Consider the following 18,349-nt stretch of genomic DNA (forward strand, 5'->3'; position numbering starts at 1 on the left):
TGTTGACTACTACTTATACTATACTTATTTATTGTGCTGACCACTTATTACTATTTATTGATTATTATTATCAGTATGTGATTCTTTGTTTTTGAGTCCATAGACTCAGCGAGTGGTGCGGTCTTAAGAACTTGGCACTGAATGTCTCCAAAACCTTGGAACTCATCCTGAACTTCAGACGGAACAAGGCCGCTCCGCTCTGCTGATATCACTTGGACTACCTATTTATTATTTATTTATTATTCATTTGTCTATTTGTTTGTTGTTGTTATTTGTGCTCTACGTGGAGAAACTTTAAATATCATTGTACTTCATTGTACTTGTACAATGACAATAAAATCATTCAATTCAATTCAATTAAAATATGATACTTTAGTGGTAAAAATATTACCTATTTGTGTGCGGCTCCTTAATGTGTATGATATTTCCGAGCGGAGAGGCGGTGCCTGAACGTCACACAGCCAGTGGGCTCCATTCCATTTCCTCCCGGTTTGTGTGTAGTGTGTGTACTTGTGTGTTTTTTTGTAGCCCGCTGTCCACTCGGTCCACTTTGACCTCTTTGGACCTCCTCGCTAGCCGAAATGGACGCCGCTCCTGGGTGTCCGTCATAATATTTGTTCCTCGCGCTAGGACCGACGAACCCACAATCCCCCTCCCCTTTCTCCCCCAGTCGCCAACGCCGTTAAAGAACGAAGCCAGGGTGAGTGTTTCTGCGGGACCGGGTCGGCTCGTGTCTACTATCCCGCCGCTGTGTCGCGGCCTGCCTGCTCTCTTGGAACTCGAGTTCCGAGGCTTTAGACGGAGGCCGCGCGTGTTTTTGTCGACTTTGACCGCTAGCGCTGAACGAAAGCAGCCGGGGTCACAGTCATAGTCGTCGCAGCAGCGGCGCATTTACTATAATTTTTGTATTCATACTTAAATTTTAATGTCTAAAATGGTGAATTTACGTTTTGGTGTACGGAAGTGTTAAGTCAGCTTACTGCCGGATAAGCTAGCGTGGGGCTAGCTGTGAGTTACCCGGCTAACTGAGGGAAATTTTACGCTCAGCACCCTACAATTTCGTGAGTCACAAATTTTAAATATGTTTTGTGTCTTTTATTGTGTTTATACAATGTTTTTGGTGACTCTGCGTTCAGTTCTGCGGCGTGACATTCACGAATTCGCCCTGATGTTGTTGTTTGTTGTCGCTAGGGGCCTAGCTGGCAGGGATGCTAATATGCTAAAGCTACGCGTCTGTTGATTCTTGTTTGTGACTCTCAAGGGAGTTGGGAGGGGGGCAAACATGTGATTAAAATGTCTGGGGGGGTTAGTGCTTGGTTTCTGTAGAACACTTGATCTCATCATCAAGTTGACTCATGTTTTTCAGAGTTTTTTTGAAGAGGAAGAGGATTTTCCTCCTAATCTGGTTAATTTGTGGTTTGGGCTTGTTGGATTCAGTGTTATTTTTCAGTTTGATATCTTTGGATCATAGTTATTTTATTTGTCTCAATGTTTTGTTGGCGATATATCTCTGTCAGTGACATAGTTGAGTGGGACTCGTATTACAATGTGTCAAGCTCCTTTCATAAATTCTGATGGAATATTTTTGTGTCCCCATAATGGCAGACGCCAACACTTGATGTCCCACAATCCTCCTCCAGAGCGAATCCCCGCTTCCTGGTGGCTTGGATGAATCCCAAGCGGACCGCCGACCACAAGCACTGATTGGCCAAGAGCCAGACCGCGTATCCGACGGCCATCCAAGGTCAGCCGATAAGATAACATGCAACTTTATGAAATATTTGGCAGCCATTGACGACACTGGACGTCCAGAAAAAGTCAGTTCGTTCCCAAAAGGATGCAAATGGACGAGACGGCCATAGCCGTCCATGGCACTGAACCACATATTGGTATTCGATATTGGGTGGTGACCTGGAATCAACCTGTGTTGCATATTGTAAACTACAAACCATTTTGCCTTAAATCATCAGACCTGAGTAATAGATTTGATGTCATATTTTGAAAGAAAATGTCCTTTTGCTTTGTCAGTGGCGAGGCGTCATGGCCGACGTGGACCCCGACACCTTGCTGGAATGGCTCCAGATGGGTCAGGGCGACGAGCGCGACATGCAGCTCATCGCCCTGGAGCAGCTCTGCATGCTGCTGCTCATGTCTGACAACGTGGACCGATGCTTTGAGACGTCAGTATTGGCCAGCATTTTGAAATCTTTTAATGTTTATCGTACTTATTTAGAAAAAAAAACCAAAGAACAACTGTGATATTGTATTTTAACCCCTTGGTCCTTAATTTTCCATTGAATCCCTTCACCTCAGGGTGAATAAAAATAAGATTTAAGCATCTTACTGCAGTTTTACTGCGTTCAAGTACATGCTAAATGAGGCATCTATGGTTATTAAAAAATAAAATCCTGATTTGATTTGGTATGTGAGAAAATTGGGTGTTGTAACATTTATACAACTGGGAATAGATAGTTACAAAAGCAATATAGTAAAATGAAATGGAGAAAGTTACATTGAAAAATATGACTACAAATGGGGAAAAAAAAGAACAAAAAATAAATTACAAAAAAAATGAGGAATATTTTAAGATAATAAATAAGGATTAAACTATTAGTACATTATAAACTCTTCTTTTATTTGAGTCCTTTTTCTATATTTATGATTTATAATATAAGGGAAAAAATCTATAGTTCTATTTTTTTGTTTTTTTTAATTTCTCCAGTCTTAAATGAAGTCCTAGTCAGGTTTTTTTTGTACGTTGCGTTCAGGTGCCCCCCGCGGACCTTCCTCCCGGCGCTCTGCAAGATCTTTCTGGACGAGAGTGCCCCCGACAACGTCCTGGAGGTGACGGCCCGCGCCATCACGTATTACTTGGACGTGTCGGCCGAGTGCACCCGCCGGATCGTGGGCGTGGACGGCGCCATTAAGGCGCTGTGCAACCGCCTGGTGGTGGTGGAGCTCAACAACAGGACCAGCCGAGACCTGGCCGAGCAGTGTGTCAAGGTGGGGCGGCGAGTCGGCCTGTGTTGCTTGTTGAAATACAACAATATAGCCATTGTTATCATTTTCAATTTTACTTGCGATCTGCCATTGACGCTCATCCAGTTAAATCATACATTTTAAGATACCATATTTTCTTGCATATTACCCACCTCCGCGTATGGTAAAATCGTAGATTTTTTTAGATTTCCCTCGTATAAGCCGCCGCCTGATTCACTTGGACTACCTAAAGCACATTCTTGTGACAGGCCTAAATCACCAGGCATTGATTGGATTGGCCGTACAGGGAGGGCAAATGGGATTGGTTGGAGTTGACTGTTTTGTTGCCGGGCGGGTCAGGTCCTGGAGTTGATCTGCACCAGGGAGTCTGGCGCCGTGTTTGAGGCGGGCGGCCTGAACTGCGTGCTGAGCTTCATCCGGGACAGCGGCCACCTGGTGCACAAAGACACGCTGCACTCGGCCATGGCCGTGGTGTCGCGCCTCTGCAGCAAGATGGAGCCCCAGGACCCCTCGCTGGAGACCTGCGTGGAGTCGCTCTCCAGCCTTCTCAAGCACGAAGATCAGCAGGTAGCCACGCGCTTGCCTTTGGCCGGTTTCGACGGCCAATTGCAGAAAATTGATGGAAGGTCCATCTGCGTTCAGGTGTCGGACGGCGCCCTGCGCTGCTTCGCCTCGCTGGCCGACCGCTTCACGCGGCGAGGCGTGGATCCGGCACCCTTGGCCAAACACGGTCTGACGGAGGAGCTGCTGTCTCGCATGGCGGCGGCCGGCGGCGGAGTGTCGGCGGGCCCCTCGTCGGCCTGCAAGCCCGGCCGCGCCTCCGCCGGCTCCACCCCCTCGGCCCCCGACTCCAAGCTCAGCAATCAGGTGTCCACCATCGTCAGCCTGCTCTCCACCCTCTGTAGGGGGTCGCCGCTCGTCACGCACGTAAGTGGGCTTTCTCAAACGCCGTTTTTCTTGCATCGAAACTCCGAAAATAAAATCAAGCAATTCAGTAATTTCAGTACTTTATTTTATTTTTATATTTACATTTCATTTTATTTTATTTTTATATTTTATTTTTATATTTAATTATTATTATATTATTTTCTTTTATTATTCAATTTCAGTAATTTACATGGAAAAAAAAAGAAAATATTGAAAGTTTTCATTTTTGGCTTCCCATTTTAACTCAGTGACAAAGTTTTGCATTTTGCACGTTATCCATTATTTTGAAAGTAGCTTGCTCACTTCCTTTTTCTCGCTCTTTCAAGCAATGTAGACGTAGTTGTGTTAACTAAAACCAAAACAGGAGTTCTGGTTTGTTTTTATTTCTTTGCAAGAATTAGCTAGTATTTTTAAAGCATTAGAAAATATTGAGCTGTATTTTTTTGACAAAATATGTCGCTTTGCCAGGACCTGCTTCGCTCGGCGCTGCCCAACTCCATGGAGTGCGCCCTGGGCGGAGACGAGCGCTGCGTGCTGGACACCATGCGCCTGGTGGACCTGCTGCTGGTGCTGCTCTTCGAGGGCCGCAAGGCGCTGCCCAAGTCCACGGCGGGCTCCTCCAGCCGCATCCCCTGCCTGCGGCGCTTGGACAGCTCGGGGGAGCGTTCCCACCGACAGCTCATCGACTGTATACGCAGCAAGGACACGGATGCGCTCATCGACGCCATCGACACGGGGGGTGAGCCCACCGATGACCGCTCCGTTTGTGCGAGGCGCTGAGAGACGGGCGTTTGTCGCGAGTGTGACGCCTGCGATTTTCGAAAACCACCAGCTTTCGAGGTCAACTTCATGGACGACGTGGGGCAGACCCTCCTCAACTGGGCGTCCGCTTTCGGAACGCAGGAAATGGTAAAAAAGCGGATCACCACAAGGCGCCATTGGTCGAATTTGATCGTGACGCGCCCCCTTTTGGTCCCAGGTGGAGTTCTTGTGCGAACGCGGCGCCGACGTCAACCGGGGGCAGAGGTCCTCGTCCCTGCACTACGCCGCCTGTTTTGGGCGGCCGCAAGTCGCCAAGGTAACGTTAGCGGCGGATTGTGGCGCTCGACGGCTCCTCGTCCAAACCGTCTTTTTTTTTTCTTTCTGCACAGACGCTTCTGCGTCACGGCGCCAATCCCGACCTGAGAGACGAGGACGGAAAAACTCCCCTGGACAAGGCCAGGGAACGAGGGCACAGCGAGGTGGTGGCTATTCTGCAGTCCCCCGGTCAGTATCGTACCTTGCGTCTTTCCGTCTTTTTCGCCGCCTCCGTCGTTTGCATTTTATTTTAGTTTATTTTTTGTAATAACAAGAGTCCTGACACTGCGTTTCAGGCGACTGGATGTGTCCGGTGAACAAAGGCGACGACAAGAAGAAGAAAGACGTCAACAAAGAGGAGGACGAAGGCGGCGAACCCAAAGGAGACCCCGAAATGGCGCCCATCTACCTGAAGAGACTTCTGCCCGTTTTTGCACAAACCTTTCAGCAAACCATGCTGCCTTCCATCAGGTGACTTGACCGCCAAACCGACTGCCGCCTCCGCCGCCCGCTCACGCCCGTGTTGGTCTCCAGGAAAGCCAGTCTGGCTCTGATCCGGAAAATGGTCCACTACAGCAGCGACGTGCTGCTCAAGGAGGTCTGCGACAGCGAGGCGGGCCACAACCTGCCCACCGTTCTGGTGGAAATCAGCGCCACCGTCTTGGACCAGGAGGTACGTCTCATGTTAGCTCGCGGGACATGTTGAAAGTCTTGTTTTTTTTCCAAAATGTCATAACCCATGTGGTCCACACCCAGGACGACGACGAAGGTCACCTGCTGGCTCTTCAGATCATCCGAGACCTGGTGGACAAAGGAGGAGAAGTCTTCCTGGATCAACTGGCCCGCTTGGGCGTCACCAACAAGGTGTCCACGCTGGCCGGACCCGCGTCAGACGACGAGAATGAGGACGAGGTTAAACCCGAGAAGGTGCGTGAGGAAACGTTGACTGCCAGGACCGGCCGCCATTAATCCACGACTATATTATTAGTCTATTTCTTCAGAGAGCGGGAACCTGAAAGTTCTCTAAATTCAATTTTTGGAGACTCCAAAAAATCCTTTGTCATGATACAGAAATAGAAAAAAATACTATTTTTAATTCGATTTGATTGGATAGGATAACTTTATTCATCCCGTATTCGGGAAATTTCGTTGTCACAGTAGCAAGAGGGTTAGAATACAGACACAGGAAAGTACATTTTAGACATAAATAGATGGGTAATAATTAACTACAGAATTTAAATTAAAACAAAAAAATGATTGGATGGACATCCCCTAATGTTGCTGTTTAAAACAAAAGGAAGTCTTTCAAATCGCTAGTCGAGGTCCAATCAATTCGAAGTGGGAGGAGGGCAGCAAGTGGATGTCCGTCCGTTGGCTGCCGTCCTCTCGCTTCGGATGGATTGGACCTCTACCGGTGATAAGTAGACAGACTACATCTTGGCCAGAAGCAATAAATACTTGGTGTTTTTATTGTTGACAAAGGAGGAGGAAGCCCAGGAGGACGCTCGTGAGATCCTGCAGGGAAAACCCTACCACTGGCGGGACTGGTCCATCATCAGGGGACGGGACTGCCTGTACATCTGGTCGGACGCCGCCGCCCTGGAGCTCTCCAACGGCTCCAACGGCTGGTTCCGCTTCATCCTGGACGGGAAACTGGCAACCATGTACTCCAGCGGTAGCCCAGAGGGAGGCTCCGACAGCTCCGGTAACACGTCCGCCATTAAAAAAAAAAGATCAACGCCAGCTTTTGGAGTCTTTTTTTTAACGCCTCTGGATCTCCTCTAGAATCCCGCAGCGAGTTCCTGGAGAAGCTTCAGCGCGCCAGGAGTCAAGTGAAACCCGTCACGTCCAGCCAGCCCGTGCTGTCCGGCCTGGGGCCCACCAAACTGACCGTGGGGAACTGGTCCTTGACCTGCCTGAAGGACGGCGAGATCGCCATCCACAACTCGGACGGTCAGCAGGCCACCATCCTCAAGGAGGACCTCCCGGGCTTCGTCTTCGAGTCCAACCGGGGAACCAAGCACTCCTTCACCGCTGAGACGTCTCTAGGTGAGGAGATGACCACGTTTTGAGATGGTCCGCTCTGGACTCCATCCCATCCGTAACCGTCTCCCTTGTTCTTGCCAGGCTCGGAATTTGTGACGGGCTGGACGGGCAAACGGGGCCGCAAGCTCAAGTCCAAGCTGGAGAAAACCAAGCAGAAAGTGAAAAGCATGGCCAGGGAGCTCTACGACGACCACTTCAAAGCGGTGGAGAGCATGCCCAGGGGCGTGGTGGTCACCCTGAGGAACATCTCCACGCAGCTGGAAGCCTCCTGGGAGCTGCACACCCACAGACAGGTACGCACGTGCACCACGTCCTTCCTGACCCCCTGATCCTCCAAATGATTGGACCCGTGCGTTTTTCGTCAGTGCGTGGAAGGCGAGAACACGTGGAGGGACCTGATGAAGACGGCCCTGGAGAACCTGATCGTGGTGCTCAAAGACGAGAACACCATTTCCCCGTACGAGATGTGTAGCAGCGGACTGGTTCAGGCGCTCTTCACCGTCCTCAACAACGTCAGTCTCGGGACACGCGTGGTGTTTATCGTCTTTGGCGCCTCGTTGACGTACATTTTGGTTTTGTTGTTGATCTTCAGAGCGTGGATCTGGACCTAAAACACGATTGTAAGCCTTTAATGGAGAGGATCAATGTCTTCAAGGCGGCTTTCAGCGAGAACGAAGATGACGAAAGGTACGAAATGTGCGAGGGCTTGTTATTTTTTTAGTCATTTTCACGCCACTTCCTTATTTACTCGTAAAATCAATTGGACGTCTAGTGCCGTCAATGGGATTGAAAGATGATGTCTTCCCAGATGAAATGAAAAGGATGGATAGATAAAGGAATAGCGATTTGTTCTCAAACTTGCACTAGTCCATGATTGGCCAAGATTGTCATGTGACTGTCTGAAAAACGGCCATTTTGTTTTCCCCCTCAGCCGACCAGCTGTTGCCTTAATCCGAAAACTGATCGCCGTCCTGGAGTCCATCGAACGTCTCCCTCTGCACCTTTACGACACTCCCGGTTCATCCTACAACTTGCAGGTGCGTCCCGTCGGATCGACCGATCGAGGGCCCGCTCTACTCGCCGTTTGTCGTTTATTTTTTTAGCTCAACCCCTCGGCGTTCTTTTTCCAGATCCTGACAAGGAGGCTGCGCTTCCGCCTGGAGCGAGCGCCGGGCGAGACGGCGTTGATCGACCGGACGGGCCGGATGTTGAAGATGGAACCGTTGGCCACCGTGGAGTCTTTGGAGCAGTACTTGCTCAAGATGGTCAGTGTGGCGTTTGTTGAAAATAGATTGGGGGTCGGTCCAGCGGCCTCAGTGGCGTTGAAAAATGAGTCATTTTGGATAAAAATATGTGCTATTGAAGGCCAAATTCATCACTCTCTTCCCAAAAATCAAACCCTTAATACAAAATATTTGCATAAAGACATCAAGTATGAACCAATTTGGCAAATTGAAATGTAACCATTTTTGACCCCCCCAAAAAATATAAAACCTTTGACCAGAAATGTACCATTTGATAGATAAAATGAACAGTTTTGAACCAAAAGTAGTATCTAAAAATGTAACAGTAAATAAATTTATATCTATATATATATATATTTTGAATTTAAAAAAAGCAAAGCAGTATATACTCTATATATTTTGTGATTTCAGGTGGCCAAGCAGTGGTACGACTTTGAGCGTTCGTCCTTCGTCTTCGTCAGGAAGCTGAGGGAAGGTCAGACCTTCACGTTCAGGCACCAACATGACTTTGACGAGAACGGTCTCATCTACTGGGTGGGAACCAACGCCAAGTAAGTCGGCCCACCCACCCCTCGCCTCCGTGCCATCCAACCAAGCCTCAACCCTACCTCCTCCCGCCTCCAGGACGGCCTACGAGTGGGTCAACCCGGCCGCCTACGGTCTGGTGGTGGTGACCTCGTCCGAGGGGCGCAACCTGCCTTACGGACGCCTGGAGGACATTCTCAGTCGAGACAGCTCGGCTCTCAACTGCCACACCAACGACGAAAAGAACGCCTGGTTTGCCGTCGACCTGGGCCTGTGGCTCGTCCCCTCGGCCTACACGTTGAGACACGCCAGGTAACCCGTTTATGAAACAATTACCGTATTTTCTAGCATATTAGGCGCCTCTGCGTATAAGCCGCACCCCTAAAATTGCCTTAAAATCGTTTAATTTGACGATTTCTCTCGTAAAATACGACATTTTTTTCACGTTGTGGTCACGCCTCCCGCGTTTTCCTTCCAGAGGATACGGGCGCTCCGCCTTGAGGAACTGGGTCTTCCAGGTGTCCAAAGACGGTCAAAACTGGAGCACGTTGTACACTCACGTGGACGACTGCAGCCTTAATGAACCGGGGTAGGCTCCGTCGACCGGCGCCGTCAACGCTACGAGTTCTCCCACGTGACCCCCTCCCCCGGCGATGTTCCGCCTCCCAGGTCGACGACCACGTGGCCCCTGGAGCCGTCCAAAGACGAAAAGCAAGGCTGGCGACACATCCGAATCAAGCAGATGGGCAAGAACGCCAGCGCCCAGACGCACTACCTGTCCTTGTCGGGTCTGGAGCTCTACGGAACCGTCACCGCCGTGTGCGAAGACCAACTAGGTAAATCGTTTACATTCTCGTTAGCGTGTCGAGGGCTTCTTCCCCTTGTCAATTAGCACGAAGCTAACGTCAACAAACTCCACAGGCAAAGCCGTGAAGGAGGCCGAAGCCAACCTGCGTCGCCAGCGCCGCCTGTTTCGCTCTCAGGTGATGAAGTACATCGTGCCGGGGGCGCGGGTGGTGCGCGGCATCGACTGGAAGTGGCGCGACCAGGACGGGAACCCGGCCGGTGAGGGCACCGTCACGGGAGAGGCCCACAACGGTAAGACTGGCCCGGATGAAAAACTCGGTATCACGAAGCACTCAAAACAAAACAAAAATGGCAGCCGACCGGCGTCGCCCGCTCGTCTGGTCTTCTGCGGGCTCCGCCCCTCTTTTCAAAGATATCGATGATATGTCGATTGCTTTGTTTGTTCGCGTTCCTCGCTACCGGACCGAAATGGCGTTCGAGCCGTCCCTCGTTTTACAAAAGTATTTTAATGGGTTAATAAATAGCAAAATAGAGAAAACTGTTCTACAGCTAAGAATGAGTCCCATTCAAAGATAAAAATGAAATGAAAGAGGAATGACTTTCTCTTATTTAACAGATAAAAAGAAACATTTACTGTTAATAGGCTGAAAATAATTTTTGGACAATTTAGTTGAGGGCCGGCAGCGAGCGAACGATGAATCTGACTTTAAATCTCATGATATATTGTCTCATGACAATAAAAGGCATTCAATTCAATTCCAATGACGGAGTACTGATCGTAGCCGCCAGAGGGCGCCTCCTCCCCTTTCCGTTTTTTTCTCCTTTTTTTGTTTGTTTGTTTTGTTTTCTTTTCCTTTGTTTTCTCGCTTTGGTCTTTCTCTCTTTCTCCCCCTTCCCTCTGGCCGTCGGTCTCTGACAGCCATGCGTGCGTGTCCTCCTATGTCTCTCTGTCCATCCAGGCTGGATTGATGTAACCTGGGATGCCGGCGGCTCAAACTCTTACCGTATGGGCGCCGAAGGGAAGTTTGACCTCAAGCTTGCTCCAGGGTACGACCCTGAGTCGGCTGCCTCAGCGCCGTCACCCAAACCTGTCTCATCCGCTGTTTCAGGCCCCGCCTTCGCCGCGCTGGGACCCTCCCCGACCCCGCCGGCCATCGGAGGAGGAGGCGGCGCCGCCTCCACGCCGTCCTCCTGGAGCGCCCTGGTGAAAAATAACTGTCCGGACAAGGGCGGGGCCTCGTCGGGTCGCAAGGGCAGCAACAGCTCCGTGTGCAGCGCGGCGTCCTCCTCGGACATCAGCCCGGGCTCCTCCCTGGGCCCCCCCGCCGGAGGCCGCTCGGACAACAAGCGGGCCGAGGGACTCCTCTCCGAGCGGGGCTGCGGGTCGGGCGGCGCCGCGGCAGGCGGGGCCGGCCCCGAGGGACGCCGGCGAGAGGGCGCCGAGGCCGGCGGCGCCCCTACGGACGACCCCTCGGACGCCGCCAAGGACGTCTCGTCGGACGACCCGGCGGCCATCTCCATGGGACTGGTCAGCGTCAGTTCACCCGACGTCAGCTCGGTCTCGGGGTCCCCCGGCAAGGACGCCCCCGCCCAACGGCCCCTGGGCTCGGCCGCCAACGCCCGCCTCTCGGTCAGCTCACTGCTGGCGGCCGGCGCGCCCATGAGCTCCAGCGCCAGCGTCCCCAATCTGTCGTCGCGCGAAGCCAGCCTCATGGAGTCGTTTGTGCGCCGGGCGCCCAACATGTCGCGCACCAACGCCACCAACAACATGAACCTGAGCCGGAGCAGCAGCGACAACAACACCAACACGCTGGGGCGTAACGTCATGAGCACAGCCAGTAAGTTGTCGTCGTCGTCGCCAAATTCCATGGAACTGAAATGCATTGTTTTTAAAAAGTGGGCATGTATTTTTTTTCTTTCAAAGTTAATTGTGCCGTCCCACCGTTCCCAGCCTCCCCCCTCATGGGCGCTCAGAGTTTCCCCAACCTGACCAGCACCGGCACCACCTCCACCGTCACCATGTCCACGTCCATCGTCACCAGCAGCAACAACGTCTCCACGGCCAACACCGGCCTGTCGGTGGGGCAGATGTTGAGCAACACTTTGACCGCCAGCCTCACGTCCACGTCCAGCGAGAGCGACACGGGCCAGGAGGCCGAGTTTTCGCTTTACGGTCAGTGAGAAACCCCCAAAACGTGGCCCGTCAAACAATACACCATGGAAATTAGGCGCTTTTGCCCTCGCAATTAAGCTTGTCAATAATTGATTTTGACATCAGTGAATGGATGTTGATGCAAAAGTCGCCCCTACCAACATGGCCGCCACGAGGTTGTGATGAATGGCTGCCATTGAAAACCTATCGGTTAATTTCAGCCGAGTATTGAAGAAGTCAGGTAGCTCAATGCTAACATAATGCAAAATCTCATTGGCAGGCTAACACTTAATTTGGGTATATTTGTTTTGTACCTTTATACATTATGTATATTCATACCTATTCAATATATTGCATCTTGGAGACCACCAGATTGTCTAATACAGGTCTCTACTTATGGATTTAACTGTACTTCATGTTTAAAGAAGAATAATGCTTGTTTCAGCACTTGTCAAAACAACTGCCTTTTTTTTGCACAGATTTCCTGGACAGCTGCCGCGCCAACACGCTATTGGCCGAGCTGGAAGACGAGGAAGACCTCCCGGAGCCCGACGACGACGACGACGAGAACGAAGACGACAATCAGGAGGACCAGGAGTATGAGGAGGTCCTGGTACGGAGTTAGCGGGCCGGCGAAACGGAGAGAGTCCATTAGCTAACGTTAGCTAATGCTCATTCCGGACGGCTTCCCGCAGGAGGAGGAGGAGTACGAGACCAAAGGAGGTCGGCGGAGGACGTGGGACGACGACTTTGTCCTCAAGAGGCAGTTTTCCGCTTTGGTTCCGGCTTTCGACCCCCGACCCGGAAGAACCAACGTGCAACAGACCACCGACCTGGAGATCCCGCCACCAGGTAACGCCACAGTCGGATTTTTCCAACCGTGCGGTGATGCCACCTAAAAACTTTGACAAATGTGAATTTTCCATCAAAGGGTTTAAAGGTCCAACTTTTCCAGGAACGCCTCGCTCGGAAGTTCAAGAGGAAGTCGAATGCGCGCCTTCGCCTCACCTGGCGCTCACCCTCAAGGTAAGCCTTCCACGGCAAATGTAGAGCCCCGCCCACCTCACCTCACCCGCCCTCTTGCGCAGGTGGCCGGTCTGGGCACGACGCGGGAAGTGGAGCTCCCCCTTTCCGACTACAAGTCCACCATCTTCTTCTACGTCCAACGGCTGCTGCAGCTCTCGTGCAACGGCGCCGTCAAGACGGACAAACTGCGACGCATCTGGGAACCCACGTACACGTAAGAGCGAGCCCCCCCCCGCCCCGCCTCTGCGTCCCCGATCGCCTTGACGCCCCTTTTTCCCGGCGTCAGGATCATGTACCGGGAGCTGAAGGACGCGGACAAGGAGAGGGAAAGCGACAAGACGGTGAGTTTTTTTTCCGAGACGCGAACGAGGCGATGAGGCTAACGGAGTGGCGCGGCGGTCCGCAGGACTTCTGCGAGCGCGGCGGTCTCCTGAGTCCCGGCGCCTTGCCCACCCGGCAGAGCAGCGACATCCTGGGCTGCGGCAGGGAGGCGCCGCAGGCCAAAGCGGGCTGCGGTCAGAACGCCTGCGGCGTGGAGGACGTGCTGCAGCTCCTGCGGATCCTCTACATCATCGGCGGGGACGTCGCCTACAACGTGCGCGCCCTACAAGAAGGTACATGCCTGATTTTTTTGGAATTTAGCTAGCTTTGTGCTCACTTTCTGGCTGAAAGATGAGCATTTAACGCCAATCGTCCAAGTTGAAATAAGTCAGACATGGCAGGCTAAGACTTCCTTTTCTCTTAATTTTAATGAAAGGACATTTCCTGTTGAGTAGGGGTCATTTTCTCTTGGTTTTGGGGGAACCGGGTCACTTCTGGGTCATTATTGTCGCTTCTGTCGCCCTTTCGGCTCTCGTGGTGTTCAAGTCGCTTCCACTAATTTGAGGAAATTGTTTTGTCAAAAATAGATAAGTTGACGATAAATAGGTATGAATGGACACTGCCAATTAAATCACAGATTGGTGAAGTTTTTCCCTCAAATTTGACCTAAATTGTACTTTTGGAATGATGGGGCCCACTTATGTTATAAAGAGAGGGAGATTGCAAATTTTTTTGCCATGGATTCCCGGTCACAGGTCTTTTTTTTTCTTGGCCCAGACGCGGACGATCCCCAGTTCAACGCCTCCCCGGAGGAGTTCACCAGCAAGAAGATCACCACCAAGATCCTGCAACAGATCGAGGAACCCCTGGCGCTGGCCAGCGGCGCGCTGCCCGACTGGTGCGAGCAGCTCACCTCCAAGTGTCCTTTCCTCATCCCCTTTGAGACCCGACAGCTTTTCTTCACCTGCACCGCCTTCGGAGCCTCCAGGTGAGAAGAGCCCGAAGCCCGAAGCCCGGTGACCTCTCTCTGGCCCCGCCCGCTCACCGACGGCCACCCGGTTTCCCCCACAGGGCCATCGTGTGGCTGCAGAACCGGCGCGAGGCCACCATGGAGCGCTCGCGGGCCTCCGCCACGGTGCGGAGGGACGACCCCGGGGATTTCCGGGTGGGTCGCCTCAAGCACGAACGGGTCAAGGTGCCCAGGGGGGAGGCCATGATGGAGTGGGCCGAGTCGGTCATGCAGATTCACGCCGACAGGAAGTCCGTGCTGGAGGTGAGCCGCCAAAATAAAATAAAAAAATGCCGGCCTGGCCAGCATTTGGGTTTGAGGAGGTTCAAATCCGAGGCCTTGGTCGCACGTAGGTGGAGTTCCAAGGAGAAGAAGGAACCGGTCTGGGGCCCACCTTGGAGTTTTACGCTCTGGTGGCGGCGGAGTTTCAGAGAACGTCCCTGGGAATTTGGCTGTGCGACGACGACTTCCCGGACGACGAGTCCAGACAGGTGCCGGAGCGGAAAAGTTTGGGTCTCGGGCGGTCTCTGTCCTTTGTTTTTTGGGGGCTCACCTGTCCATCCGTCTGGCTCAGGTGGATCTGGGCGGCGGCCTGAAGCCCCCGGGCTACTACGTGCAGCGTTCCTGCGGCCTCTTCCCGGCGCCCTTCCCGCAGGACAGCGAGGAACTGGAGCGCATCACCGAGCTCTTCGGCTTCCTGGGCGTCTTCCTGGCCAAGTGCATCCAGGACAACCGGCTGGTGGACCTGCCCGTCTCGCGGCCCTTCTTCAAGCTGCTCTGCATGGGCGACATCAAGTCCAACATGAGCAAGCTCCTCTACTCGCCGGCGCCGCCGGGAGGCTCGGGCCCGGGGCTGGGGCCGGAGACGCCGCCGGCGCCGCCCCCCTTCGACCTGCGCTCCGAGGCGTCCACCGAGGACAGCCGGGAGACCTTCTCCGTGGGGAGCTTCGACGAGGACTCCAAGTCGGAGTTCATCATGGACCCGCCCAAGCCCAAGCCGCCCGCCTGGTATCACGGCATCCTGACCTGGGACGACTTTCAGCTGGTCAACCCTCACCGGTTTGGAAATACGCTCACTCCATGAATCCACCAATCACGGTACCCTAAAAAGTTTGACACCCCTTTTTTTGTTAAAAATGACAGGGCCAGCTTTCTGAAGGAGGTCAAGGAACTGGCGGTGAAACGACGCCAAATCCTGTCCAGCAAATTTTTGTCCGAGGACGAGAAGAACACGCGGCTTCAGGAACTGACGCTCCGGAACCCCTTGGGCTCGGGACCGCCGCTGGCCATCGAGGACCTCGGGTGAGCGGTCGCCCACCCGCTCGCCACGTCTTCCCGCCCATGTTCCCACGCTTGAACGTCTCCGTCCGTCCCCGCAGGTTGAATTTCCAGTTCTGCCCCTCGTCCAAAGTTCACGGCTTCTCCGCCGTGGATCTCAAACCCAACGGAGACGATGAGGTGGGACAGTGTTTTTTGGGGGGGCGCGGGGGTATATTGGCTACGAAATGCGAACGTGTGACACGTTTGCCCTCCAGATGGTGACCGCGGAGAACGCCGAGGACTACGTGGAGCTCATGTTTGACTTCTGCATGCACACGGGGATTCAGAAGCAGATGGAGGCCTTCAGAGGTACGCGCTAACCGGCTCAGATTTTCACGCCCGTCAGCGGCAGCAGCCAAATTTCAAGAAATCTAAGGAAAAAATGACAAGTGTACATCGGGGGCTGTCAAACCCTTGAAAGGGCAAAAATGTTGACCAGCGCATTTTGCTCGCTCTTGCCTTCCTCAGAGGGCTTCAATGGCGTCTTCCCCATGGAGAAGTTGAGTTCCTTCAGCCACAAAGAAGTTCAGATGATCCTGTGCGGCAACCAGTCGCCCTCGTGGACCTCCGACGACATCATCAACTACACCGAGCCCAAGCTGGGCTATACCCGAGACAGGTGGGATGGACTAAAAGCCTGTTCGCTTTCGGGGAAAAAAACTTGTCGTCGTTAAACGTTTCCCGTCCCTCTACGCGTCTCCAGCGCGGGCTTCCTGCGCTTCGCCCGCGTCCTGTGCGGCATGTCTTCGGACGAGAGGAAGGCCTTCCTGCAGTTCACCACCGGTTGCTCTACGCTGCCCCCCGGAGGCCTGGCTAACCTGCACCCGCGGCTCACCATCGTCAGAAAGGTAACGCGTCTGGGCTACTCAACATGAACGGTTCATTTTGTTTTGAAGGAGAAAAAAAAACATTCGATCGCAGTTGAGTGTTTTGATTGACGGCATGACGTTTGACCCCCCCCAGGTGGACGCCACGGACTCCAGCTACCCGTCGGTCAACACGTGCGTCCACTACCTGAAGCTTCCCGAGTATTCCTCCGAGGACATCATGAGGGAACGCCTGCTGGCCGCCACCATGGAGAAAGGCTTCCACCTCAACTGAGCCGCTCGCCCGCTCTTTCGCTCGCTCGCCCGCCCGCCCGCCCGCCTGCATGCTCGCCACCGCCACCGCTGCCATCCCGGTCACCGACGCCGGAGGGCGCCGTGAGCGCTCTGCGTGTTGTCCCGCCATCTTTTGGCTTTATTTTTTTGGGGGGGATTTGTGTGTGTGTGTGTGTGTGTGTGTGTGTGCGTCGTGCTTCTTTCCAGAGACACAAACACTGGTCGTTCGTGTGCAAGGGGGAAAGAAAGAAAAAACAACAACTAAAAAAAAATTCCTGTATTTTCTTTGTATATTATAAACATTTATTTAACTCAAGTTGCAGTTTGAGCTAAACCGATATTTTCCAAAATGTGTTTGCTCCAGGAAAAAAATGGAATAAAAATCATGGAAATGTTTGCAAAGTAACAAAAATGCACTTTTTTGTGGTTTCTCATTCGCGGTTATGACCGGTTAACAAGTTCTTTATTTCTTTTAGCCGTCGGCCATCTTGTCCAGAGCCAACAGTGGTGCCAGGATGTTACTCTTGTTGCTCTCGACCACGCGGCCATTCTGGATCATCTCATCCAGGATGATGTGGACCCGATCCACGTTGAACATGATCTGCGGTGTCAAAGTTTAGGAATGTCCACCAAAGTATTTATTTGTTGCAATTTGGAGGTCAGGTGACCGGGAAGGATACGTCCAATTCGCTCTGTTATGGAAAAAAAAAAGTGGACACAGGGTTATTAACACGTGGCATCTTCAGCTGTCGCGCCATCGATTCAACTCACCACGCGGCTGAAGTATTTGTCGAGAACTTCCACAAAGTTCTGCACCAGCTCGTAGATGGCTAACTCATTCTGCAAAGTGGAATAGAGTCATTTAAATAAAACGATTATTAAGAAGAAAAAATCCCACCTCGTCGTCGGTGACGCCCACGGCGATGTACAGGGCGGCGTACTGGCGGAAAACCACCTTCAAGTCTTTGTACTCCACGAAGGAACACTAGTCGGGTAAAAGATTTTATGCAGGAAGTTACTTGAGCCAATATCTGCAGGGCAGGTGAACCGATTGGGGGGGGGGGGGGGTCACCTGATCTTTGTGTCGGCTCAGGCATTCCCGGACCACGTCGGCCTCTAGCGCCGCCCTGCGGCTCATCTTGACAGGTTGGTAGTACCTGCTGAGTCGGGTTTGGCCCTGGCGGTTGACCATCAGAACGAAGGTGATCATTCTGCTAGAGAAAACCGGAAGTGACGCAAAATGTAAATATTTTTGTGTCAGGTTTTGCTTTTTTTCACGTAGGTTTTTTTTTTTTAAACGGAATTACTATTAGTTTTAAATAGTAAACGCTTAAAGATAAAATTTAGTTGTTTTTTATCAACGTAATTGTGCTATTTATACTTACGCTTAATGGATAGCTTTAGCAGCTACATTAGTGCCGATTGCAGATGCATCCAAAAACTGCAAAAAAAACAAGATTTTTACCGTATTTATTTTAGTTTGTCGTAAAATTAATGCATTCACCAGTGGTCATGACAAGATTATTACTAATAGATGAATTATTCTGTAAAAATGCTGAATGTTTTGCTCACGAGCTGCCGATGTCTCAGCGTCCCACAAGCTAACTGCCATAGTGGTGCGTTCATGGTTTGGCAATAATTGAAAATTAGCCTTCTCGTCTTCAAAGGCAAGACAATTCAACACAAAACAAACACATACCAGTATTGAAAATTAAAATAACACAACAGTTATACATCAAAATAAACATTCACACACGAACAAATTGGTCAGACACAAAATCCCGTCTCTCGTTTG

At 51.8% G+C, this 18,349-nt stretch overlaps 2 protein-coding genes across 5 annotated transcripts; one reads left to right on the forward strand and one right to left on the reverse strand.

The window, feature by feature from the left end:
* Positions 1-441: 441 nt before the first annotated feature.
* Positions 442-16,966, forward strand: hectd1 (HECT domain containing 1). Of its 2 annotated transcripts, none has more exons than XM_077620555.1 (43): positions 442-700; positions 1,606-1,744; positions 2,029-2,180; positions 2,769-3,003; positions 3,340-3,567; positions 3,643-3,927; positions 4,396-4,666; positions 4,760-4,836; positions 4,907-5,005; positions 5,079-5,193; positions 5,301-5,475; positions 5,539-5,677; positions 5,761-5,931; positions 6,487-6,709; positions 6,790-7,053; positions 7,132-7,343; positions 7,416-7,562; positions 7,643-7,737; positions 7,982-8,087; positions 8,181-8,315; positions 8,706-8,845; positions 8,919-9,131; positions 9,298-9,408; positions 9,489-9,655; positions 9,741-9,917; positions 10,586-11,464; positions 11,578-11,799; positions 12,258-12,391; positions 12,474-12,630; positions 12,734-12,804; positions 12,867-13,018; positions 13,091-13,145; positions 13,211-13,418; positions 13,903-14,113; positions 14,197-14,398; positions 14,488-14,625; positions 14,709-15,193; positions 15,278-15,436; positions 15,514-15,592; positions 15,670-15,763; positions 15,923-16,073; positions 16,158-16,302; positions 16,418-16,966. In XM_077620555.1, exons 3-43 carry the CDS (start codon positions 2,041-2,043, stop codon positions 16,553-16,555), a joined length of 7,605 nt encoding a protein of 2,534 aa, XP_077476681.1. In that variant the 5' UTR covers positions 442-700; positions 1,606-1,744; positions 2,029-2,040; the 3' UTR covers positions 16,556-16,966. The 2 variants fall into 2 exon arrangements, with proteins under 2 accessions (XP_077476681.1, XP_077476679.1); XM_077620553.1 differs by having other exon boundaries at positions 443-700; positions 11,551-11,799; positions 12,710-12,804.
* Positions 16,827-18,258, reverse strand: ap4s1 (adaptor related protein complex 4 subunit sigma 1). Of its 3 annotated transcripts, none has more exons than XM_077620558.1 (6): positions 18,020-18,258; positions 17,627-17,765; positions 17,453-17,539; positions 17,326-17,394; positions 17,235-17,246; positions 16,827-17,155 (listed from the first exon to the last, which is right to left on the reverse strand). In XM_077620558.1, exons 2-6 carry the CDS (start codon positions 17,762-17,764, stop codon positions 17,027-17,029), a joined length of 435 nt encoding a protein of 144 aa, XP_077476684.1. In that variant the 5' UTR covers position 17,765; positions 18,020-18,258; the 3' UTR covers positions 16,827-17,026. The 3 variants fall into 3 exon arrangements, with proteins under 3 accessions (XP_077476684.1, XP_077476683.1, XP_077476682.1); XM_077620557.1 differs by having other exon boundaries at positions 17,940-18,248; XM_077620556.1 differs by having other exon boundaries at positions 17,627-17,768; positions 17,940-18,229.
* Between the last annotated feature and the right edge of the window lie 91 nt (positions 18,259-18,349).

Source organism: Stigmatopora argus, chromosome 15, assembly GCF_051989625.1.
Source record: "Stigmatopora argus isolate UIUO_Sarg chromosome 15, RoL_Sarg_1.0, whole genome shotgun sequence".
Lineage (NCBI taxonomy): Eukaryota > Metazoa > Chordata > Actinopteri > Syngnathiformes > Syngnathidae > Stigmatopora > Stigmatopora argus.